Genomic DNA, 24,875 nt, shown 5'->3' on the forward strand with positions numbered 1-24,875 from the left:
TAAAATTATTCAATATAACGTATTTATGATATAGTTTTTTTTAAAAACCATGATTATAACACTTTTTACAAAAAGGAGTTGTTAGCTGATAAAAATGTTTTTCCATCCATATTCCATATTTTTTTTCTGATAAAATATAGTTAAAAAATAATAAATGTACTTCTCAATTAATTTTCATATATAACAAGAAAATACTAGTACGGGACAGTTCGTTTTGCAGAAAAACCAGTATATATCTTATAAAATATTTTTAATGCTATAAATATAATGTTAAAAATTATATCCCGTGTAATGCCGGGAGAGAATAGCACTGCAGGAGCGTTTACCTTATCGTAAGAGACGATAAAAGAAACAACGCGAGCATGGACGCGTGGAAGAAATTTCCGTGTCCATTCACGAGTCGAAACGTAGCGTCTGTTTATAACATTTTGGCGGCTGCAAACTGCATCTGTTCCTTATGTTAAGGACGGTTAAATAACTTGAGATTAAGACTGAAAACTTTAAACCCTTCAGAAGGCAATGGGAAACCACTGAAGTTATCATTCCACGAAGAATCATATGGATGGTAATTTATATGATTGCATAACATTCAATTTTTGAATAATAATTAAAGAAGAATAACTATAAAATAACATATTTTTATAATGCTAAATATAATAATATATAAAAATATTTGCTTTGTTTTAACACAGAGTATGAACATAATAAAATATTCAAGTAACCGTTTCTAATTCCCCATCACTATATATTTGCTTGAACGAACGAAATGTTTACATTTAGAAAGTTTTCAGAGTTATTTTTTAAAAATTAATTTCAAAAACAATAAAAATGTTGAAAATAGTAATACCGGAAGTTAATGCCTTCCACAATCTTAAATGTGGAGAAATATTTTGTTTGACGTCAACGGTTTATAAGGCAGCTTGTTGCTTGTGTGGTCAGCACATAGACTTTTCCGACTTCCCTCAACATTTTCAAGAAGAACATTTAGTATCAACTATTGACAGCAAGGATATAAAAGAAACTGCACAAAATTTTGAAAAACAAGTTGAAACTACAAAAATCGAGCCAATTGAATTGAAAGACAAAAGTCCCCAAAACGAATGTGAATCATTAGAAACAGCTGAATTGAATGTCGATGAGGAGTTTCAAACTGTCTTAGAAAGTGTAACAACGCAGGAAGAAGATGAAAATCCTATTAATATAGAAGAATTACTACTTGAAGTGGAATCAGTTGTGAAGAGCATAGATATTAAGGAAACTGAAGTTATTAGTGAATCACATATTTCAGCTGATGAAGAAGACACCAATTGGAATGATGAAAATCTTGATGAAACAAGTGTAATTATGTTTTTTTATATTGTCTTTTATGTAGTTTTTTAAAGATTCTTTTTTTTTAGGAAACAGATGATTCAAAAACTAATGACAGTGATGTTCAATTTTCCTGTCGTCTTTGTACTCGAAAATATAAACACAAACGAAGCTTATACAATCATATGCGAATAAATCATAATCCATCCCGGCCGCGCATTTTGCCAAAATTCAAGTTCAAATGCGGTGAGTGTGGAGAATCATTTCGCACTGAAAGAAATTTACGTGGCCATAAATGGAAGCATACAGGTATTGTATGTGATATATGTGGTAAATCATTTACACAAACTGGAAACTTACAAAGACATAAAATTCGACATACTGGAATTAAAGCATACAAATGTGATGAATGTGATAGTAGTTTTTTTACTGACAAGGAACTTCGGTCGCATATTATGCGTCACACTGGCTTTATGCCTGTTATTTGTGAAATATGTGGAAGGAAATGTCGAGATCGTGGTGTTCTGAAAGCGCATATGCGCCGTCATACAGGTGAAAGACCTGCAAAATGTACAACATGCGGTAAATGCTTTTTTAGTGTTCATGATTTAACTGTACACGCTGTATCGCATACTAAAGAACGTCCTTTTGTCTGTGATGTATGTAGTGCCACATTTCAGAGAAAAAAAGCCTTGCGAGTGCATAAAAGAATTCATCTTAAGGATAAGAGATATAAATGTAAAATATGTGACAAAGCCTATGCACAATCAGGCGGTTTAAGGTTTCATATGCGTTCTCATGGCACAGAACCTACCAAAAATATAAATAGTATTGAAGACATTATAACAGTTATTCCAGTCAATAGTATAGAAATTGGTCTGGAAGGCAGTTGATTAATTTAATTAAAATCAAACAGAAAAGAACATTTATAAAGTACTTTAAAGCGTACATAAATAAATAATCTACAATTTTTTTAAAGAAAAAAGTATAAATATATCTATTAACATCATGTTTACGTTATCATACATAACTCAGTTTCGGGTTTATCTCTATGAGGGTTTGAATCATTGATAGACAGGAACATTAATGTGCGAAGTATTTGCATACTTATTTCTTATGTCTGTTGGCTTAATAATAATCTCGAAAAATTCTGATGTAGCAGTAATTGGTGCAAATTTTGATAAAAAAAATGAGAAAATAAAACTGCGTATCAAAATTAAAGCTAATCAAAAACGAATTATAAGTAAAAAATTATTGCAAAAGCTCTGGCCAAGGTGTGGATTAACAGATTGGTTCTCACTTCACAACTTTCATTTGTAATATATTTTACTAATTTTTACTAATTTTTGGTCTTATCAGGTATTTGTTGGTTCAAAATTATCTAAAAGTTCTTGGATCCTTGGGTTTTAGTATTTTTACATCGAATATACCTGAACCTCACTAACTTTACACAGTTAAGTGATGTTGATGATTGTCTGATCTACGCTAAATCTGTATGTTAGCTCGAGGATAGCACAGGAATTAAGGATAATCTTAATTCTCTGTCCAGGTGTTACAATACTTGGAAAATCAAGTTTAACCTCTCAAAAATTTTGGCAGATACTTTTCTTAGTGTATATCCTTATCTACTTATGAGTTAAATCGAAGTTATGAGGGTTCGAAGTCTTTAAATTAAAGGTTTTTAGCGTCAAGCGTAGGTTAACGTATTTACTAGTAGTTTTCAACTCTTTAAAGAGCCCGAAATTTTGTCCGCTTAAATGGCACGGCTTTGAGAATTTAAAAGAAGAGGATTGCTTCAGAATTGCCTTGACTTAGTAGTCAGACCTTATGCCAGACAATATCCCAATTTCGCTGTCAACATTCCATCATTCAGCGGTTAAATAACTTGTAATCTTTAGTTCATAAATATTTATTCACTCACTACGAGCCATACTCCCACCCTGATATACTGCACACAGTTCAATTTCCCATTGATGTAATAACATGAGGTAAAAATCTGTCTAATTCATCATTGAACGATTATATTAAGCTTCTTTTTATCTCTAATTCGCAAATACTTTATTAGTCGTCATAATCTTTCCATGATATATTGCACATATATATTTGATATATTTACACGATATTGCACGAGTCTCTACTGTAATTCAGGTCTACAATCAATAACCCCTTGTACAAAGTTAATTCTTGGTTACACATTATTTGTATGGTTGCTTTTGTAGATATTGAAGGGGCCTTTAACAATATACTCCCGAGTGCAATAGTAAGCGCGATCTCGCGTCTGGGTGTTGATGATGCGCTCATTGGCTTTATAAATCAGCTGCTAACTGGCAGACTCATTGAAGCAACGATGGGCTCATCAACGGCACGCAGAAGGGTAAATAGAGGTACCCCCCAAGGAGGAGTACTCTCCCCTCTCCTTTGGAACATAGTGGTGAATGAACTGCTAATACAACTGAAGGCGGAGGGATGCGAAACTATTGCATTTGCGGATGATATTGCGATAACAGTCACCGGAAAATATACTACCACTCTTAGGGATATTCTACAAAATGGTCTTAATATCCTAAACAATTGGACACAAAAATGTGGCCTTGGGGTGAATCCCAATAAAACTGAAATCGTGGTTTTCACAAGAAAACATACGGTCCCGAATCTTTCTCCACCCTATCTACGAGGTTCTGTGATACATGTGAAGGAGGAAGCCAAATTTTTAGGTATAGTTTTCGACAGGAAACTCACTTGGAAGAAAAACACTCTAGAGCGTGCAAGAAAAGCCAATGTTGCGCTTCTTCTATGTCAGAAAGCTATTGGTAAGAAGTGGGGTCTTCAACCTCGCATCACCCAATGGCTATATATAGCTGTTATTAGGCCCATATTGATGTATAGTATTACGGTATGGTGGACAGCTCTTGATAAATCTTCGTACTGCTCAGTACTTAACAGGATTCAGCGTAGAGCTGAACTCTGTATTAGCGGGGCGCTATGCACCACACCATCCATTGCACTAGATTTGATGCTTCAGTTACTGCCAATGGATATTATTAGTAAACAAATGGCAGCTTCATCTGCTTTAAGACTAAAAGCTACCTCACAATGTAGAGACAGTGACTATGGTCATGCCTCCATTCTAAATCTTTTCAATTTTACTCCTAAAAACGTTGATTACATCACACCCACTCTCAACTTTGACAGGAAATTTGATGTCGTGTTTCCATCTAGAGAGGTATGGACGTCAGGTGGCCCCTTCTTAGATGAGGGCGTAACCATCTTCACTGACGGATCCAAAACAAGTAGTGGTGTAGGTAGTAGAGTTTTCTCAGAGGAATTGAACAAATCTTCCTTCTTTAGGCTTCCAGATCATTGTAGTGTCTTTCAGGCGGAAGTGGTCGCCATCAGGGAAGCTATAGCTTGTTTGAATGTAGATGATATATTTGGCAGGAATATATACATACTATCAGACAGTCAAGCTGCATTAAAGTCCTTGAGTTCGGTTCAATTTACATCTAGGACGTTTCTTGACTGCTACACATCTCTAAACGAAATGTCGACGCAGCTCAATATTTCTCTAATCTGGGTTCCCGGCCATAGGGATATTTTCGGAAATTGCAAAGCAGACGAGTTAGCCAGAAAGGGTGCTTCAGAACCATACTCGGAGCACCTAGACTATCTGGGCATATCGCTAACATCATGTAAACTGATACTGAGTTCTTTCTGCGCTAATACTTTTAATAAAAGATGGGAAGACTCAACGATATGTAGACATCTGTATGCAATCTGGCCACTTTCCGATAAAAGGAAATCGAAAACTCTCATTGAGATGTCCCGCAAGGACATTGGTCTTCTGGTAGGGTTGATTACAGGGCACTGTAAGCTAGGGAACCATGCTAGAAGACTAGGTCTTCCTTTCAACCAAATCTGTCGTAGCTGTGGGGAGGACGATGAGAGCGCATCTCATCTGTTGTGTTTTTGTCCAGCTCTTGCACGTCGGCGATTTAGTACTCTAGGGGCCCCCTTCCTTGAGGACCTGGACCAGTTACAGGATCGGGCTTTAAATAGCATTTTATGCTTCGCAAAAGGTTCTAGGTGGTTTTAAACCCTGAGGTTTCTTTTACTTTCTTTTAGTATTTATATACGGCATCACAATGGGCCAATAGGCCTAAGTGGATCCAATAGGGATCACCGGTATAACCTAACCTAACCTACACATTATTCCCTTCCTTCCATTACTCACGTACCTTTTTGGTTTAGATATATTTATTGTTTGTATTCTAAGCGTTTTTGATTAAATGTCTTGTCTTGATGACTCATATGGAGTTTCAGTGTTGAACCTTTACGGTTCAACGTCTGAAATTAGTCCGTCTTGCATTCGCAAGACGCGTTTTTATTAAATTCAAGTTTTTCACTCTAAAATGTAAGCATTCTGTATTCTTATGTCTGCCTTTCCCTTAATCACAGGAATAAGGTTTCACCTTTTAACCGTAATGGGCTAACAGCTGAAATTTGTCCATTTTGCATTCCAAACAGATGGTTTTAGTGGGTATTTTTAATGCTTGCCGATGCTTTATTCCTATTAAAATAAAAATAAAAAAAATTGTTCAGCAACACATACATCCTTACGTCTACACTGGTTAGATTTTCGACCAAGATATATATATATATATGCTTTCCAATTTTTGTGACCAACATACACAAATTTTTCTTGTAGAAAAACTTTGAAAATAACACGTATTTGCTTTCGAATAATAAAATCTTGCCAAAGTTTAGTAGGTGAAGTCGCCGAGTATATCAGCAGATATTCTTCTCATATATGAATTTGCTTTGGAACACAAAATTCGTGCCAAAGTTTAGTCAGCGTAATCGCCGAGTATATAAGCAGAAATTCTCATATATGAATATGAATTAATTTTCGAATATAAATATTTTGCCAAATTCTAGCCAGTGTAGTAGCTGAGTATATAAGCAGATATTCATCTCAAATTATCTTGCCAAAGTCTAGTTAGTGTAGTCGTCAAGTATATAAGCAGATATTCTTCACATATACGAATATGAATTAATTTTCGAATATAAATATCTTGCCAAAGTCTAGTCAGTGTAGTCGTCGAGTACACATACCATAAGCAGATATTCTTCTCATATGTGGTATTCAATGTATCACTAAAAGAATTAATCGAAATTGATTACTTTGCGGAAATGTACAACACTATCGATAACAGTCAGTTTGACAGTATATATTTATTGACAATATTTGTTGACAGTCTGGCGTTGTTAGGATTTAAGCATTTCCAAGCTATTATTAGAAACAGATTTTCTTCCATATAATTAAGGCGTTGAAAAAGATGCTTAAAATAATTTCAAATGATCCAAACAGGTCGGATAATGTTAAATGTGGAGAAATCTTTTGGCATGCGGATACGGCCTACAAGGCAACTTGCTTTTTTTGTGGAGAACATTTGTTGTTTGACGATTTTCCCAAACACTTTCAGGAACATCATATTGATTCAAATAGAATATTTACAGAGACATTGAAAGATTTAAATGCAATTAAATTAAATGAAGTTGAGGATGAAAATATAAGAGATAAGTCCACTGAACTTCTGTGTGAAAAATCAACGCCGGAAAACGATGAAGTCAACTTCGAAAGCAGCACTAACGCAATTCAAAATTCAACGACGAAAGTAATTTTATATATTTTAAAAATAAAAGTCTACATTGATTTTAATAAATAAAAATTTTGTTTTAGAAAACTAAGAAACAAAAGAATGATAATTCATATACTCCAGATTATCCTTGTAAGCTGTGCTCGCGTGTATATAAACGCATAGCTTGTTTAAACCAACATATACTTTCCACTCACAGTGGACACAAAGAATTTTTGGTAAGCTCAAGTAATTTTTTAGTTTTATCTTTTTTTCAAACTAAACATAATTTTTCTAGAATAATGATACCCCCGATATGATTGATTTGCCGTTCCAATGTTTACTATGTCCACGTGCCTATTCACATAAAAAGAATTTATTAACTCACGTGCAAATGAATCATCCGCCACAAAGTTTGTTAAGTTCAAATAGTCAGAATTCGCAGGAAGATCATATTTCTAAAGAAACAGATATTTTTGTACAAGCTTTGCAGGAAATAAATACAGTTAATGAAGTTAAAATTGAAAACACAAAATTTGAATCCACTGATGATTTGTGTGGAAAATCAACAGAAAATGCAGTTGAAGAAATAGAGGATGAAAAACTGATAAACATTGAAGACTTACAAAGCAGTCAAGGTGCAATATTAAAAACTTCAGTCTTAGAAGGTGCAGTATTAAATGATCATAAAGAATTCATACCAGAAGATAAGGAAGATGAAAAGCCAAACTTAGATGTGTCAGAAGAGAGTAGTGATTGGAAATGTGATGATGATGACAATGATGATTGGAGTGATCACTCTAGTTTGCCACCATTAAAGAAAAAAGTAATTATATGCATTCATAAAAATGAATATATATTAAAATAATTGTTTCTACTTTAGAAAACAAAACAAAGTGATACGATTGGAAAGGATATAGGAGATTATCCATGTAAGTTATGTCCCCGTACATACAAGAGATTAATATATTTAAATCAGCATATACGAGTTAATCACACGGAGGGAAAAGAATTAAAGGTATTAAATTTGTTTTTTTTCTTTTTGTTTTTAATATTGTTTGTTTATTTCAAATTTCATTTTAATTTTCAGAACGATGATAAACCAAATATTGAAGTCGATAATTTGCCTTTCCAATGTGCACAATGTCCTCGTTCCTACAGACACAAAAAGAGCTTATTAGGTCATATACGTATCCACCATACCTCAAAACTTGTTAAAGAATTGCATAAATGCGAAGAATGTGGAGAGGTGTTTCGAGAAAAACGTTACTTAGACACGCATTTGTTTAAGCATAAAGGTCTTACTTGTGAAGTATGTGGCAGAAAATTTACACAAGTTGGTAATTTACAATTGCATTTAAAACGGCATACAGGCGTAAAAGAATTCAAATGTGAAGAATGTGGTAAAATGTTTTTCACAGAGCATGAGAGAAATAATCATATGGTAATGCATACCCAGCATTTTCCAAGTATTTGTGAAATATGTGGAAAACCTTGTCGTGATGGAAAACTTAAATCACATATGCGTAGGCATACTGGCGAACGACCAGCAAAATGTGAAGTGTGCGGTAAATGTTTCTTCGACACCCATGATCTGAACGTACATGCGACTTCACACAGTGATGAACGACCATTTCCATGTGATATATGTGGTTCTGCGTTTAGACATAAAAAAGCTTTACGTGTGCATAAGAAAATCCACAACAAAGATCGTAAACATATATGTAAAATATGTGGGAAGTCATATGCACAAGCGGGAGGATTAACTGCACATATGCGAACCCATAATACGGCCATTAAAGATGATATCACGACAGTTTTGGATGAAATTGAAATGCTTTAAAAGTAAGCCATTGATATATTTGCCAAAAAGCAATAAAGTTTTATTATTGCGATGTATTTGTAACCTAATATGCAAAAATATATTTTAATTTTTCTTAAGTATTTTAAGTATTTTACATAAAAATAGAATATAGAAAAAATTTTGTTATTAAATGTTCAATATAGATATTTATATAAGATCGGTAGATATAACAAATCATAGATCATGAAAGTAATTTTGAGTAAAAAATTATAAAGACAAGTTTTTAATTGTAATTTAACATGTTTAAGAGGCAGCACACAAGCTCATTTACAATAATTTTTTCCATGACATATGAATTCAGATTGCATGTTATTAATAAATATTTTTTTAAAAGCATAACAGAATTGGCTATAATGATTTGCAACTATTCCTTATAAAACAGTCCGCCAGGAATATACAAGCGGTCTAGTTCAATTTGTTGTTGTTGTAGTCCGCAGGGATCTATAAAGCAGATAATATTAATATAAACTACCCCGAAGATGCCTCACCCGGTTACATGACCCCCCCTGATGTCTCTACTCCTACTACCTTCCCAGAAGACCTTGTTCAAGCCTTGCGCTGTAAACCCCCCCAATACCTGTAACACTTCTTCGATGAATGGGACTGTAATCCCCCACCATCCCTCTATATAACCACGGCTTTCGTGACCCCAGTCACAAAGTGTCAGCCTTCTTACCCATGTGAGTCCCAGCGGGTTACAACAACAACAATATAAGCTATAATAGGTTCCCAGATTGGTTGGGTCTACGCCCAGGAGCTACACGTGAACCACGACGAGCTCTTACTCGGCTACCATGATAATTCAAGAGGATTTTACAAGCAGCTCCCAGCGGGTTACAAAAAAAAACAATAGAAACTACAAAGGCATATACATGGGTTTGGATATGGTTGGGTGATGATAGGACAGTATTGAGGGGAGAGCATTTTTTATCAGTAGGAATGAATTGGATATATGCGGGATTTAAATTGAAGTCAACCAGAATCAAGTTTTGAAGAGTATCTTGCACCTGTCTAGGACGACTGATAGACTGTAAGATATCACTTGCGGTGATATTTTTATATATCGTTTTAATTTCATATTTTCTTTTAGTTATATTAAGTAAAAAAAAAAACTGTTTAAACTGTTTATATTAAACAAATATCGTCATGATAATTTGGCACAAAAAGTTGCGAAAAATCAGTCTAAATATATTTTATTTTATTATATAATATATATATATAAATGGTTTTGATTTATTTTTAATAATTAAAAAATAAAAATAAAGTAAGCAAAGTTTCTAAATTTTAATAAAAAAATTTATTTTTCATTTAGTACTATATTACTTCATATAAACATAAATTTAAAATTATTTAAAATAAATTATTGATTTATAACATTGCTTAAAATTTTAGTAATAAAGTAATTTATATTTTTTATATTATCTTTGATAATAAAATTTCAAGCAATTACGAATAATTAAATATATGAAATAATTTCAAGACCACTAATGTTGGGTATTTGGCAATTCCCGAAACAGCTGTATGTATGGACAGCCAAAAATTCAATTAATTAAAAACAAAAATTTTCATTTCTTTTTATTTCATTTCTATTCGAACCCTTCAAACTTTTAAAAAGCGTCTTTTTGTTATAAGATTCTTCACTTTCGGCAATAAAAAATTAATATTAATAAAAAATTTTGTTGTTGCAATTCAGTACTGCTCGAAATTTCTCTTTTATTTATATTAATAAACAATATAAATATTATAATGTATATTAATATATACGTACGTTAAAAATTATGGTACTTATGAGCATATTTTAATTACATAAAGATTGATGAAAACTCTTCTCAATACATTCTGAATTTTATTTTTTTTTAATTATAAAAAAAAAATTGTTTTTAATTCAATATTAATTTATTTTGTTATGTTGATTCTGTTAACAGTACCGAATTGATTTTGTTAACAGTACCGAATTGATTCTGTTAACAGTACCGAATTAATTGTGTTACAGTAATTGTATTCAATGCTTTGTTATGATTACTTTATGACAATCACAACCGGTTACTTTTACGCGTTTTCACATGCAATATATTTAAAGTAAACACGAATTTAATTAAGTCAAAGTCAGACGCCGTATATGGTTTCCGTTAATAAATAATAAATAATAAATAATTAACAATAAAACTTAGTACAAGAATATATGTTTAGAAAAGAAAATGTTAAAAGTAATTTCTAGTAGTGAAAATGAAATAAATAAATTAAGGTGCGGTGAGATATTTTGTTTAACATCCACCATTTACAAAGCAAATTGTTTATTTTGCGATAAGGAAATTGAGTTTGAAGAATTTCCAAAGCATTTCCAAAATGAACATGCGACGAAACTATTCCAAACCAAAGCTGCTGACAATGATGCAGAGCAGACACTATTAAGAGATATCAAGAGAGAAACGATGGAATTTCTACAAATTCCTCCTGAGAACGACGAAATAGATGGTGAAAAACTCATATCCATTGCGGACTTGAAAAATTTAAATGAGGTAGTAGATCAAAAACCAATTCAAATTTTTGCTGAACTGGAAGATGTAGAACACAAAATAGATAACGATGGCGTTGGCGATGGCGATGGCGACAGACGGAACGATATGGATTGTGCTGATAATTGTGATTGGAAAAATGATGATGATGATATAAGTGATGACAGTGATTCTAAAATGAATTCTTTGGTAAAAATATTTTAACTTGATTATTTACATTCCTCTAATATAATATCATTCTAAATATTTAGCAAACACCGACTAATGTTGTAATTTCTGACAATGATAAACCCTATTCTTGTACAAAATGTCCCCGCACCTACAAGCACCAGAAAAGTCTGAAGCAGCACATACGCATACAACATGAAAAAGATCTTCAAAGAAAAGCAACTACCAAGAATAAGGATCCAAAATTCGTTTGTGGGGAGTGTGGAAAATCTTTCAATAAGGAAGCATTCTTATTAACTCATCAATTAAATCACACTGGAATAATATGTGATATATGTGGAAAAACATTTAAACAAGTTGGCAATCTAAAGCAACATAAAATACGTCACACAGGCATTAGGAATTTTAAGTGCAATATGTGCAGTAAGACATTCTTTAGAGAGACGGAACTTAGGTTTCATGTGATCAAGCATACACAGAGCCTGCCGTTTGTCTGTGAGATATGTGGCAAAAGCTTGCGTCATGGTAAATTAAAGTCACATATGAGACGACATACTGGCGAGCGTCCTGCAAAATGCGATAAATGCGGCAAAAGTTTCTTCGATAATCATGATCTAAATGTGCATTTAACCTCACATAGTGATGCTCGTCCGTTTTCTTGTGATATTTGTGGTTCATCATTCCGGCATAAGAAAGCCTTACGTGTACATAAAAAAATTCACAACAAAAATTGCAATCATAAATGCAAAATATGTGACAAAGCATACGCTCAATCTGCGGGTTTAACTGCTCACATGAGAACCCATAAAATAGCCGTGAAGGAGAATTCGACTTTAGTTAAAGGCACATTCAGTATGGATCATTGCAAAACATAAAAATGATCCTATGATTAGATGGATTCTAGCCATAATACAAAATAAATACTTAGTTGATTTACAAATTAATAGCGGCATTATTAATTTTAATGATATAATAAATTTAATTTTTGGTTAGTTTAGGATAGTTAGTTTAGGATTGAAAGCCTTGTTCCCCAAAGTTTACTTAAGCTTAAATTTAATTTTAATATCAGTTTCTATGAAAAACGATTTTAAAATTTTTGAAGCTAAAATCTAAGCAGATATTTATTAATTAATTAAATTTTTATATCTATTATTATGTTAAGGCTAGTTGAGTCAGTGTACTTGGGCTATTTTACTCTCTATCAACTGCGAGGTTTCTTCATAACCCCTCTCTACGCCTTCACTGGATTATTGTTTATTACTTCATCAGACTAAGCAATAACTGACCTCAGATCTTCATACCTCCCAGAGCCTGTAACCATTCTGAGATTTGATAACGCGGTGTTGGCAAGTCTGTCAGTTTTCGTAAATAATTTTAGGGCTCTATCCTTTATGTAATTTTTGATCGGTACAATATTTAGGTGCCTGAGGATGTCATTAGTCCTAATGTATCTATATCTATTGATCTATTTGATCTGTTTTGAAATATTTTAGTTTGATTATGATCATAAGTGGCTGAAAATTATATATAATACTTTTAATTTCTCATTTTAATAATGATAATAATACTTTCTCATTTTACTTTAAAAAAATTAAAAATGGATTAACTTAATTGAGAAGTGAATACTGGGTTAATTGTACTATAGTAAAAGATCGAGCGATTGCTGCTTATGTGCTACTCCAGTATGAGCTGTAAAAAACAATAAAATTATATTTACATATAAATGAAAACTTAGCCATACAGATGAACATCTCAATAGCATCACGATTAGTATAAATCACCCTCCCACCCTAGACATTACACACGTTACTGTCTTTCTGCCTTTCTTTGTAATGAATATATCCTTTTCTTTTGCAAACGAGCCAACATCAGAGACGTCGTTTATAAACTAGGCTTAACTGCCCTCCATATTGAAGAAGAGTCATCTTTTAGTTCACTTATCTATTGTAGAAAAGTTTTTAACAGACCTACGCCTGAAATCTCTAGGAAAGAAACACGTAATAACTATCTAGTCTAATTATTACGTGTTCCTTTTTTAGAGATTTCAGGCGAAGGTCTGTTAAAAACTTTACTGCAATGCATAAGTGGACTAGAAGAAGACACTCCTTCAATATGTAGAGCAGTTAACCCTAGTTTATACACGACCTCTCTGATGTTGGCTCCATTGTACTAAAAAAATTATATTCATTACACGCAGAAAGACATTGATCTATTTATCTAGTCCAATTAAAATCTATGATGTAGTGTCGTACTAAACATTTTCAATCTGTGTCCAAAATGTGTTCTATTTCTTATGACGTTGTCCATTTTTTTATGTTATTTAATCTTTCCCAAGGCTAATTTTAATTAACACTCATACACGTTGCATCCTATCTCACGTAATCTTTTTTCTTCTGTATTTTCTTGCCTCATATCCTATCCTAACTGGCACCTTCCCTACTCTATTGGTTCTTGTTGGTTACAACAACATCAGTTTAAGGTTCTAAAGCAGCAATTTAACTATTATCTCAACGCAATAATAATCAAAACTCTAGGCAGATTACACAGTTTATTGGAGGATTAAATATATCAATACCTAAATGTATTATTTATTTTAGTATTTTCAAATATTAAGAAATACATCTGACTTTGGTCACAGAAGGGTTAACATTGTAAGAAATTTTAAACAATTTTAATTAAAAAATATGTTATTGCTCTCACTACATTTATTGATAGAATTTTAGAATTTAATTTATATATTTAAAAAATTATTGAAGTTATGTAGTCATTGAGTAAATAGAGTTTCTTACAGATCCATTTTATATATACCTCTAATGATTAAATCACTTTTTATAGATCCATTTTATAAATATTTCCAATGTTTTCCTCTGATTAATATACTTTTTATAGATTCATTTCAATCGTAAACCGAAAAAAATGGGTGTCTTTAGTTTTATTTTTATTTTATTCAACTATCAAATTAAATCGTTGGAACTATTCCATTTCATTCCTTATAAACCTACTTAGGTATATGTAAGAATCTTTATTTTGTTTATTAGTTCATTAGCTGAGGTGGAGGGAGGAACGAGTCCTCCACAATTAGTTAAGATAGCCGTTTTGAATCCACAAATCTTCATAATAACAGGTAGAAAAAAGGTCAAACTAGAACCAGCCGGAGGCATTTATAAAGGCAAGAGTGTGGCCAATGCTAATGCGGGAGTTACCGCCGAGTGTGTTAAATTAGGGAGCCTACAGAAACTTAAGCCTTTGTTTATAAGTAGTTAAAATCAATTTTTGGTTTCAGATTATAGAGGTAATCACGATTAATACCGATCTGCATTTTATTGATGTTTGATATTTCCTGTTGATAATGACCGATAGCGGAGAAGCACACTGTTATTTATTTCGTGTTATTTATTTCATTTATATTATTTACAAAATGACTGACTGATATATTATAACCGCATATATGTATATCGCAGAAAAAAATGTATTGTTAATAAATAATTAATTACTGATATTGTGTCACGATTTTTAAGTTCCAACTTTCTACATTTACACGTGAAACTGCAAATCAGATTATATCTGAAGAGTGACAAGCATTTGAATACAGTATATCATGTCCGTAGTCTATTATAGTTTTTTTTTTCAACAATTCGATTAATTTTATTTTTATATGGAAATATATAAGATAACGATTCGTAACATTTATAATTATACTAATAGATCAACAAATTCAATTTACTGTTTTTAAATTTTTATATTAACACAGAATCTTATCAATAGTGCCAAAAATGATTTATTTACCAAATAGGATAGTGAATTTAACACTCGCTTTCAGAGGCTTATAATCTTATCTATAGAAAGTAAAAATCCAAAAAGGGTTAAATAAACCATTATCGAGAATTTTGGAATAGTTTCAGTTGTATTAAAGATGACATCGCTTCTTAAATTTTGCACAATTTTTGCATTAATCAGTAAGTTTTATAAATTTTTATTTAAATTAATAAGTGTTAAATTAAGAAAATAGCTAATTTCAAGAGAAGACCCGAATAATGCCAATAATAGACATGTCTATTATTTCTTTATTATTTGTTCTTATTTGTTGATGAAAGCAATATAATGTATATTATGGAATATATATTTATATTTATAGATATAATATATTATTTAAGTGGAAATATTTTTTAAAAACATCTTTGGTGTGCCTGATTAAAAAAAAACCAATATTTCATTTGGCTTATCAATAATTAATAATAATAAGAAAATCATTGATACTCGTATCGATTTTTAAAATAACTTTGAGATTATTTTTTAAGAATATGAATAAAAAAACATAGACATAAGAATAATTCCTTCTGTAACTATCAATATGCAGGTTGAAAAAATAATATAGTATTCTTATATCAAGAATTATTTGTCCTACTTACTAGATATCATCTAACTCTTCAAAATCTTTCTTTTTAGTTTATACTGCGGGGTCACCTTTGCGTATAAGCAGTGCAGATACAAAGGATACTCGTGCTACTGGAAATGTTAAATTTTATTTATATACACAAAGTAACCCAAACACACCGGATCAGTTATATATTGACGATATTGAATCTGTGAAATCGTCACATTTTGAGAAATCACGTCTGACAAAGTAAATAGATTTATGAATAAAAAAAACTCATATCTCGTTTTAAAATAAAATTTTAATTACATTTAGAATTCTTATACATGGTTGGGGTGGTTCGTACACCTCCAGTCCTAATCGTCCAGTACGTGAAGCATATTTTTCCAAAGGCGACTATAATATTATATCAATTGATTGGTATGAATATTCCAAATTGAATTATATATCAGCGAGAGCCAAAGTACCGACAGTTGGAGAGGATGTTGCAGAATTTATTGATTTTCTGCACGAAAAGTTTGGATTGAATCTTGATGTTTTGGTGGTTATTGGACATAGTTTAGGTGCGCACGTAGCTGGTTTTTGTGGTAAAAAAGTTAAAAATGGTAAAATAGCTGCTATTGTCGGTCTGGATCCAGCTTATCCATTATATAGTTATGAGAATACAGAAACTCGTTTGGCAGATACAGATGCAAAATATGTAGAATCTATACAAACGAATGGCAATGTCAAAGGATTTTTAAAACCAATCGGCACATCATCATTTTATCCAAATTGGGGGCGCTTACAACCAGGTTGTGGAACTGACTTAGATGGTACATGCTCTCATGGTCGCAGTGTTACACTTTATGCTGAAGGAGTACGTGGTTATTCATTTTCACCAATATATGAATGCGATAGCTTTGAGAATATATCAGAAAAGAGTGGCTGCAATAAAAAAGTTACTGCTGAAATTGGTGATCCACTTGACATAAGACGAGTAGCTGGTATTTATTACTTCACGACACCAGGTGAAGCACCTTTTGGTCATTTAACAGAAAAAACTTTTTTCTAAAATAAAATTAAAATACTTATAGCTTTTATAATTTCTTTTTTTATTATTTTAAGTGGAAGAGTAATATACTAATAGCTAGATAATTCTGTAAATCTCGGTTGAACCAAATTTTTGTTAGTAGGCAGTTAGTATTATGTAGAATCTCTAAGAAGACTGTTATCTTGAACAGGTGATCAGATGTTTAGATTTTGCCAATATATAGCCACTTCTTCTACATACCATATATGTAGTTCTAGTATTCCCGAAGTTAATCAAAGTTTCGGTCTTTTTTATATTTAAGAGGAATATCGTTTCTTTGTATAGGTTCTTTTTATATTTATGACATATGACATAAAATATCATGACATTATGTGAAGAAACTATGAAAACTATTCACTTTTGACATAATTGAAGAACTCAACTATTCATATGATGGAGTTAACAATTTTTTAAGAAATGTTATAATTAAAGAGACTGCATCAGACTCTAATAAAAAGTTAAATCCAAATCTAAAGAAATGGTTCAGATGAAAGAGATTTATAATAAGGGAGTACCGAAGAAATGACAGAGTGATTTACTTTGAGGTTGGGCAAATTAATTATAAAAATGGTTTTATATTGTGAATCACATCCAAAGAAAGCGGAAACGGTACCATTTAGAATGTAGGTGGTATAATTTATATTATGTATAGTTAATAGAAGAAAACTACTAATAACGTTCGGTATGTAGACTTGAACTCATTAGATATATTTGACAGATTTAGCAAAGTAATTATAAGTATTTCTTATAATCAAACCGGAGAAGTGGTAAAACCTTAACATAACAGAACACCCAAAAAATGAAAAAGTAATTTATTTTGAAGGGCTGGATAAATTATATCGCCTTCAAAACATTAGAGAGAATTTTTGTGTCAAATGCATTGAAATGAAAGACGAGTATATTGAGAAATAAATATGAATTAATAAAATAACAAAAAATAAATTGTTACATCTTTCTAAATATTTATTGATTAGCAATCGCACTATTCTCTATAAAAGTTATAACCTAAACCTAACCTAAAATTATAGGTTAGGTTTAACAGTTATTTAAAAGTAAACGATAAGATCTTTACATGTTATATCATGTAAAGTTTTGTATGTTATTAATATAAACACTATTATAGTTCTTATCAATCCAGAGTGAAAAATCTATAAAAACCGATCATGAATGGTTCCGTGACTTTATTTCACTTTTACTCGATTGCTGTAAAACGTTTAATATGATTACTCTAAAAACATGTTATTTGTTAATAACAATTTGTAAGTTTTAATTATTAAGAAATTAAAAAAAAACCTACTAAGTATTTATTTAATTAAATAGCTTCCTTAGGTTTTGCTGATGTCTTGAAATATTATTTATACACCAGGGATACTGTAGATCATCCAGAGGAATTATTTCTCAATGATGAAAACTCAGTCAGACGTTCAAAGTTCGATTCGAACTTACAAACCAAGTAAGTACAGTTTTAACATTTCACACACATAAATTTGTATAAAAAATATATTTTTAATTTAGAATAGTAATACATGGATGGTTTAATAATTATAAAGACGAACCAAATCCTAACGTTCGAAATGCGTATTTTCCTAAAGGAAAGTATAATATAATAGCGGTTGACTGGGGACGTTATGCCAAAAATGCTTACCCTGTATCATACCCTCACGTACCGGCACTAAGTCAAATTTTAGCGGATTTCTTAGAGTTTCTTCATAAAAAATTTCGCTTGGATTATAATAAAACAGTGTTAATTGGACATAGTGTGGGCGCACATATCGCAGGCTTGTGTGGTAAATTAATTAAGAGTGATAAACTAGCAGCAATAGTGGGATTAGATCCGGCAAATTTATTTTTTGAAAATCAACCACCGACAAAACGTTTGGCAGCTACTGATGCACGTTATGTACTAACAGTACACACGGGTACCGACACATATGGTTTTTTAAATCCAATTGGAAAAGCATCATTTTATCCAAATTGGGGCTCAAAGCAGCCAGGATGTGGTGTAGAAGCTATGGGGTTCTGTTCACATTCACGAAGTGTTAAATTCTATGAAAGAGCCGTTAAAGGAAATTTATTAGTACCAATATACAGGTGCGAGAGTTTCAATGAAATTAAGAAGAGAAAAGGATGCAAAACACGTACAAATATAACTCTGGGAGGTCCTTTAGAAACTGAACAAACACAGGGTATATTTTATTTCAAAACAAATGAAACAACTCGATATTTAAATTAAAAAATTAATAATAACAATTTGTGAAATTTAATTTTGAGTTTTGATTTTTCAATGGTCTTAGATTTATTTGGTACTACTTACATTAAGACCGAAAAGTTTTCGGAAATTCTCATTTAAAATTCGCGCGCTGTATATTTTTCGATATTTTAAGTTTATGTAGTTTGGCAGCTGTAACGACACTTTTGGTGACGTTCAAAAATTTTTAGTTTTTTGCTGGGGTATCCTCAGCCGTCGTCCAGAGTCGTGACAATATATTTATAATTTTGCCGAGACGTGGGTTTTAGAAGAAAACAGAACGTGATTTATATGTATAAATTATATATATAACTTTATTATTTCATAAACTTATGATTAACAAAGTTTAATTAAAATTCATTGGAAACATTTCTAATAATAAATAAAAAAAAATTATGTTGATGCCAAAATTTCCCACTTCTCCATATATTCCTTGTTAAAAGAATCTTAGCAAAACCCGTGTGACTTCTTAAGCCCCTCTTCTGTTGTTAAAAAAATAAACAAAACGTTTCCTCCGTGCTGTAAAAAACTATTTGACCGAATAAGCCAGGTTAAAAAAAAAATAAACATATAAGACAGGAAAGGAATTTTACACTATGTTTGACTCAAAGAGCCAGATTTGTGGCACAATGTGCCAGATGACCAATAGGCCAGTGTACTTGTTTCAGGAAAAGTAAAATTCCAAGTTTGGTAAAATTTACCAGAAGGCCCAATGAGCCAGAGTACTTGCTCTTTCACTTGTCGCAAACCAAGTCCCTGATTATATAAAATGTACCTCCTTTTATATCGAGCATACCGGAGCTTTTTGGTGTAGCGTACCGGTATTCTTTGCTGTACTTGACTTCGCCGTGAAGTTGAACTTTGTGTTCTACTGTTTTCTCACTTCTTCTGCTTCGCCGTGATTTTTTTAGTACTTTTACTACGCGCCGTGTTTATTTATTTCGTGTGTTATTCCTTTTTAGTTTATATTATATTAAATATTATTATATTAAAAATAAAGTGTTTTAATACTACAAAACAAGGTATTAAATATGCATATATATTCTGTGAATTTAATATTATCTAAATGTGAACAGAAAAGAAATATTAAAAGAAATAAAATTGATGTTGGCGTGCTTAGTTTTGTTTTGTTGTGTTTTGTTTATAAAAATAAAATTGTACAAACATGAGTGTTAAATTGTTTTGTGTATTATTTTATTTATATATATTTCAAATAGACCTTTGTTCAATAATTAAACGTGTTTTCTGTGATAAGAGTTACATTGTTTTGTGTTTTGTTTTATTTCTATATACTTGTAGAAAAATAGACATTTGTTTAAAATTTACACATGTTTCGCCGATAATTGTTCATTGTTGTTGCGTTTATAAGTGTTCCATTCATAAAAGTTTTAACCAAACGTTGATTTTGTTTTTCGTATATTTTTAGAATTTGCACATTTCATGTAGCGATGCCCGCGGCACATTGGCATCGAGGATCACAGGTAATGTCCATGATATTTCAAATAAATATTTTAATTCAATTTTATATTTTCCAGTTAAGTCGCCTTCAGTGATTTTCATGTGAGTTGTTAGATATATTATGTGTAGTGGTGGCGGTTATTTAACACACAGACTGTGTTTTTCTCTGCTTCTTGTTTTATGTAGCACAGAAATTTACTTTGTAAATTTGTGTCGTTACATTTCCCTCCTTCTTCAGAACAGAAATTAAACTAAAACTTTATTTTAATGATACGTTGATGACCCCTCTTCGGCTAATTTGCACTTGATATTTCTAATTTTCCATTTATCCCTTATTTTCCATATGATACATGCTAATACTTGTGTTACTAATATTCCTTTTAGAACGAGGCTCGATTTCTCTTTCTAATCTTTGGACACTTGAAAATTTTGTAATACTCATCTTGGTTGCTGACCTGATGATGGTCATCCTTTCGTTTAAATGTACCTAGACGTTGTACGAAAATCTCTGGTTTGTTTCCTTTTGTGCTTGGTTGACTGACATTCAATTCCTCTTGTGGTGACCATGTTTCTTGTTGACTGTCATGCTTGACTTTATCCTTTGCTTGAGTTCCTTGGCTTGGTAGTTCCGTGTTAAGTTTACTATCTGAAACATTGATAACTAATGGACCTAATGAATTTGTAAGTTGTACATGACGATTATCCGATACTGGCTGTATTATAGTAGAATTCCTCTGTAGCGATGTAGTTGATGACGAAGATGATGGTTGACCAGATTGGTGATTATCTCTTGGTGGTGCTCCTCGTGGTGACTGTGGCTGATTAACCGAAGATGGCGGCTGTGGCTCAAGTTCTTTTGGTTGTAACGATGATTTGAAATTACCTTGCGAATGATTATGTGACGTTTGCGATGATGATTTAAAATTACCTTGTGAATGCCCCTGTGGCGTTTGCGATGATGATTTAAAATTACCTTGTGAATGCCCCTGTGGCTTTTGCGATGATGATTTAAAATTACCTTGTGAATGCTCCTGTGGCGTTTGCGATGATGATTCTGAACTTGTAGAAGTTGGTAGTACTGGATGATTGACATGTGATGACTCCGGTACTATCATTAAACGTTGTGGCAGTGCTGGACGTGATGATAAGTCATGCTCTTCGATTTGATGCTTTTGCTCTCGTGGTTGCGTATTCTGATTGTAGTTAACTAGTGACTGTTGTGCATATGCTTGTTGATAACCTACTTCTGGACTTTCCCTATGAGACGTTGAACTCTGTGGAGGAGTTACGATGCATTTATGAACTGCCTCCTTGTGTGGTTTTTCCTGTAATGGTACTAAGTGTGATTGTGAATTACTTTGGTGTGGCATATTTAGCGTTGGTAGTATATTTGTTATTGGCCTACTAATTGCTGTTGCTTGTTTTGCGACTGGTGGAATCGGTTGCTGGTTACTCCTCAGTTGGATATGATGATTCGATTTAATGCTTTGATTTTGGACCATACTTTCTTGCATCAGTTTTGGGTGACTAGATTCTAATTTGACGGGTAAAGATGATTGGGTGGTTGTCATTCCGCCTGGCGTGACAACCCCCAAAGCGTTTCCCGATGGCCTCTGATGATTTCTGTATGTTGGATTTTCCCTGCAGCACTCGATCGTTCGACGGCCTATAGTACCACAAATCCAGCAAAAAAGTCTCCTAGGCTTGGTGCATTCTCGTGCAAAATGATTTCTTTCCCCACATCTATGACAAACATTACGCACGTCCACCTTTTCGATCTGTGTTCTGTTAACGGCAATCGGTGGTGTCCAATCAGGAGTGCATTGGCGTTCTCTACTACTTAGTTGTGCAAGACGTTCGAATTCTCCTGCTAGTTTGATTAATTCTTCCAAGGAGCTAAATTCACGTGGTTTGATCTGGAGCTGATACTCTGGTCTACTATTACGGTAAATCCGACTTAACTGTTGTCCCCTGGTTAACTCAGCATATCGCATCAATTCTTGTAGTGCCAGGGCATAGTCTTGGAATGACTCCGTCTTCTTCTGGTATTTGTTCCGAATTGTGTCTTCTAATTGCTCTAAATAATTAGAAGGCAAGAAAAACTCTCGAACATCCTGAACAAAACTTGACCAGTGTGTCCACTTCCGATTGTTATTCCGGAACCACATTAGGGCTTTTCCTTTCAGTATTTCTGGCATAAGTCTTGGCAGAATGTCTCGGGGAATGTTATAAGTTTCGGAGAGTGTTTCCAAATTTTCCAAAAATGGTAATGGACTTATTTCACCATTAAAATGTACCTCCCAATTACGCACTTGATTGGCGATTCGCGCTATGTCTTCAAATTTGCTAGTCATCATGGTTGGCTCTGAAATGTGTATTTTTGGCGTGTCGATTTCGATGCCTGGAGGTTTGGGTGAGAGACTGCGATCGTATTTAGTTTCCATGTCCATAATTATATCTAGTAATTTTTCCGTGTACTCCTCAGTTGCTAGATGATCACGTACACGTTTCCGTAGTTCCTCAACGGTTCCTGATGTACTGATCTTAATTTCTTCTAGAATTAGAACCAAATCCTCGTTACGCGCTATCGAAATCCATGCTGTTTTGACCATGTTACCTCGTGTACCGTCTAATGACTCTTTGCGTTAAACGTTTGTACACTTACTCGTCCTGTTCCTAGTTCGTTCTTTTCTAAAACAAAGTCCCTGTTCAACGTTCGTTCTTTTCTAAACAACGTCCCTGTTCAACGTTCGTTCTTTTCTAAAACCAGGTCCCTGCTCGGGCGCCAATTGTAACGACACTTTTGGTGACGTTCAAAAATTTTTAGTTTTTGCTGGGGTATCCTCAGCCGTCGTCCAGAGTCGTGACAATATATTTATAATTTTGCCGAGACGTTGGTTTTAGAAGAAAACAGAACGTGATTTATATGTATAAATTATATATATAACTTTATTATTTCATAAACTTATGATTAACAAAGTTTAATTAAAATTCATTGGAAACATTTCTAATAATAAATAAAAAAAATTATGTTGATGCCAAAATTTCCCACTTCTCCATATACTACTTGTTAAAAGAATCTTAGCAAAACCCGTGTGACTTCTTAAGCCCCTCTTCTGTTATAAAAAAAATAAACAAAACGTTTCCTCCGTGCTGTAAAAAACTATTTGACCGAATAAGCCAGGTTAAAAAAATATACATATAAGACAGGAAAGGAATTTTACACTACGTTTGACTCAAAGAACCAGATTTGTGGCACAATGTGCCAGATGACCAATAGGCCAGTGTACTTGTTTCAGGAAAAGTAAAATTTCAAGTTTGGTAAAATTTACCAGAAGGCCCAATGAGCCAGAGTACTTGCTCTTTCACTTGTCGCAAACCAAGTCCCCCCTTATACGAAATGTGCCTCCTTTTATATTGAGCATACCGAAGCTTTTTGGTGTAGCGTACCGGTATTCTTTGCTGTACTTGACTTCGCCGTGAAGTTGAACTTTGTGTTCTACTGTTTTCTCACTTCTTCTGCTTCGCCGTGATTTTTAGTACTTTTACTACGCGCCGTGTTTATTTATTTCGTGTGTTATTCCTCTTTAGTTTATATTTTATTATTAAAAAATAAAGTGTATTAATAATACAAAACTAGGTATTAAATATACATATATATTTTGTGAATTTAATATTATCTAAATATGAAAAGAAAAGAAGTAAATTAGTAAATAGAAAAAAACTAGCGTTGATGTGCTTAGTTGCTGCCGAAGTTTGTTTTGTTTACGTGTATAAAAAATAAAATTGTACAAACATGAGTGTTAAATTGTTTTGTGTATTATTTTATTTATATATATTTCAAATAGATATTTGTTCAATAATTAAACGTGTTTTCTGTAATAAGTGTTCAGTGTTGTTGTGTTTAGAATTTCTTTACAAGTTTTTGTTTTCATTCATAAAATTTGTAACAAACAAATTAAATTTTTTTCGTATATTTTAGATTCTGCACATGTATCGATGCCCGCGGCACGTTGGCTTCGAGGATCACAGGTAATGTCCATGATATTTCGAATAAATATTTTCATTCAATTTTGTATTTTCCAGTTAAGTCGCCTTCAGTTATTTTCATGTGAGTTGTTAGAAATATTATGTGTAGTGGTGGCGGTTATTTAACACACAGACTGTGTTTTTCTCTTGTTCTTGCTTTATGTAGCACAGAAATTTACTTTGTAAATTTGTGTCGTTACA

General features: G+C 32.5%; 5 protein-coding genes across 5 annotated transcripts; all 5 read left to right on the forward strand.

Moving 5' to 3' along the window:
- Window positions 1-737: 737 nt before the first annotated feature.
- LOC119669778 (zinc finger protein OZF-like) lies at window positions 738-2,277 on the forward strand. Its single transcript, XM_038079797.1, has 2 exons — window positions 738-1,338; window positions 1,398-2,277. The coding sequence occupies exons 1-2, from the start codon at window positions 829-831 to the stop codon at window positions 2,199-2,201; spliced, it is 1,314 nt and encodes a 437-aa protein (XP_037935725.1). The 5' UTR covers window positions 738-828; the 3' UTR covers window positions 2,202-2,277.
- Window positions 2,278-6,520: 4,243 nt separating this feature from the next.
- On the forward strand, window positions 6,521-8,856 carry LOC119669772 (zinc finger protein 595-like). The gene is made up of 5 exons (XM_038079791.1): window positions 6,521-6,983; window positions 7,049-7,183; window positions 7,243-7,770; window positions 7,828-7,962; window positions 8,035-8,856. Exons 1-5 carry the CDS (start codon window positions 6,645-6,647, stop codon window positions 8,785-8,787), a joined length of 1,890 nt encoding a protein of 629 aa, XP_037935719.1. The 5' UTR covers window positions 6,521-6,644; the 3' UTR covers window positions 8,788-8,856.
- Window positions 8,857-10,886: 2,030 nt separating this feature from the next.
- Window positions 10,887-12,436, forward strand: LOC119669779 (zinc finger protein OZF-like). The gene is made up of 2 exons (XM_038079798.1): window positions 10,887-11,513; window positions 11,576-12,436. The coding sequence occupies exons 1-2, from the start codon at window positions 11,007-11,009 to the stop codon at window positions 12,365-12,367; spliced, it is 1,299 nt and encodes a 432-aa protein (XP_037935726.1). The 5' UTR covers window positions 10,887-11,006; the 3' UTR covers window positions 12,368-12,436.
- Window positions 12,437-15,279: 2,843 nt separating this feature from the next.
- On the forward strand, window positions 15,280-16,952 carry LOC119669787 (pancreatic lipase-related protein 2-like). Its single transcript, XM_038079806.1, has 3 exons — window positions 15,280-15,448; window positions 15,939-16,116; window positions 16,183-16,952. The coding sequence occupies exons 1-3, from the start codon at window positions 15,406-15,408 to the stop codon at window positions 16,919-16,921; spliced, it is 960 nt and encodes a 319-aa protein (XP_037935734.1). The 5' UTR covers window positions 15,280-15,405; the 3' UTR covers window positions 16,922-16,952.
- A 1,206-nt stretch (window positions 16,953-18,158) lies between these two features.
- LOC119666618 (phospholipase A1-like) lies at window positions 18,159-19,233 on the forward strand. The gene is made up of 4 exons (XM_038075899.1): window positions 18,159-18,198; window positions 18,260-18,392; window positions 18,455-19,125; window positions 19,211-19,233. The coding sequence occupies exons 1-4, from the start codon at window positions 18,159-18,161 to the stop codon at window positions 19,231-19,233; spliced, it is 867 nt and encodes a 288-aa protein (XP_037931827.1).
- The last annotated feature ends 5,642 nt before the right edge of the window (window positions 19,234-24,875 follow it).

The sequence above is a fragment of the Teleopsis dalmanni genome, chromosome 1 (assembly GCF_002237135.1).
Source record: "Teleopsis dalmanni isolate 2A chromosome 1, ASM223713v2, whole genome shotgun sequence".
NCBI classification, from domain to species: domain Eukaryota; kingdom Metazoa; phylum Arthropoda; class Insecta; order Diptera; family Diopsidae; genus Teleopsis; species Teleopsis dalmanni.

Excerpts from the sequence above, each read along its gene's own strand:
- LOC119669778 (XM_038079797.1), top strand. The coding sequence starts at position 829 with ATGTTGAAAATAGTAATACCGGAAGTTAATGCCTTCCACAATCTTAAA. Across the intron at positions 1,339-1,397 it reads AAAATCTTGATGAAACAAGT|GAAACAGATGATTCAAAAAC; the intron begins GTAATTATGTTT and ends CTTTTTTTTTAG.
- LOC119669772 (XM_038079791.1), top strand. The coding sequence starts at position 6,645 with ATGCTTAAAATAATTTCAAATGATCCAAACAGGTCGGATAATGTTAAA. Across the intron at positions 7,184-7,242 it reads GTGGACACAAAGAATTTTTG|AATAATGATACCCCCGATAT; the intron begins GTAAGCTCAAGT and ends TAATTTTTCTAG. Across the intron at positions 7,963-8,034 it reads CGGAGGGAAAAGAATTAAAG|AACGATGATAAACCAAATAT; the intron begins GTATTAAATTTG and ends TTTAATTTTCAG.
- LOC119669779 (XM_038079798.1), top strand. The coding sequence starts at position 11,007 with ATGTTAAAAGTAATTTCTAGTAGTGAAAATGAAATAAATAAATTAAGG. Across the intron at positions 11,514-11,575 it reads ATTCTAAAATGAATTCTTTG|CAAACACCGACTAATGTTGT; the intron begins GTAAAAATATTT and ends CTAAATATTTAG.
- LOC119669787 (XM_038079806.1), top strand. The coding sequence starts at position 15,406 with ATGACATCGCTTCTTAAATTTTGCACAATTTTTGCATTAATCA. Across the intron at positions 15,449-15,938 it reads CACAATTTTTGCATTAATCA|TTTATACTGCGGGGTCACCT; the intron begins GTAAGTTTTATA and ends CTTTCTTTTTAG. Across the intron at positions 16,117-16,182 it reads GAGAAATCACGTCTGACAAA|AATTCTTATACATGGTTGGG; the intron begins GTAAATAGATTT and ends AATTACATTTAG.
- LOC119666618 (XM_038075899.1), top strand. The coding sequence starts at position 18,159 with ATGATTACTCTAAAAACATGTTATTTGTTAATAACAATTT. Across the intron at positions 18,393-18,454 it reads GATTCGAACTTACAAACCAA|AATAGTAATACATGGATGGT; the intron begins GTAAGTACAGTT and ends TTTTTAATTTAG. Across the intron at positions 19,126-19,210 it reads AGAAACTGAACAAACACAGG|TTTTGATTTTTCAATGGTCT; the intron begins GTATATTTTATT and ends TTTAATTTTGAG.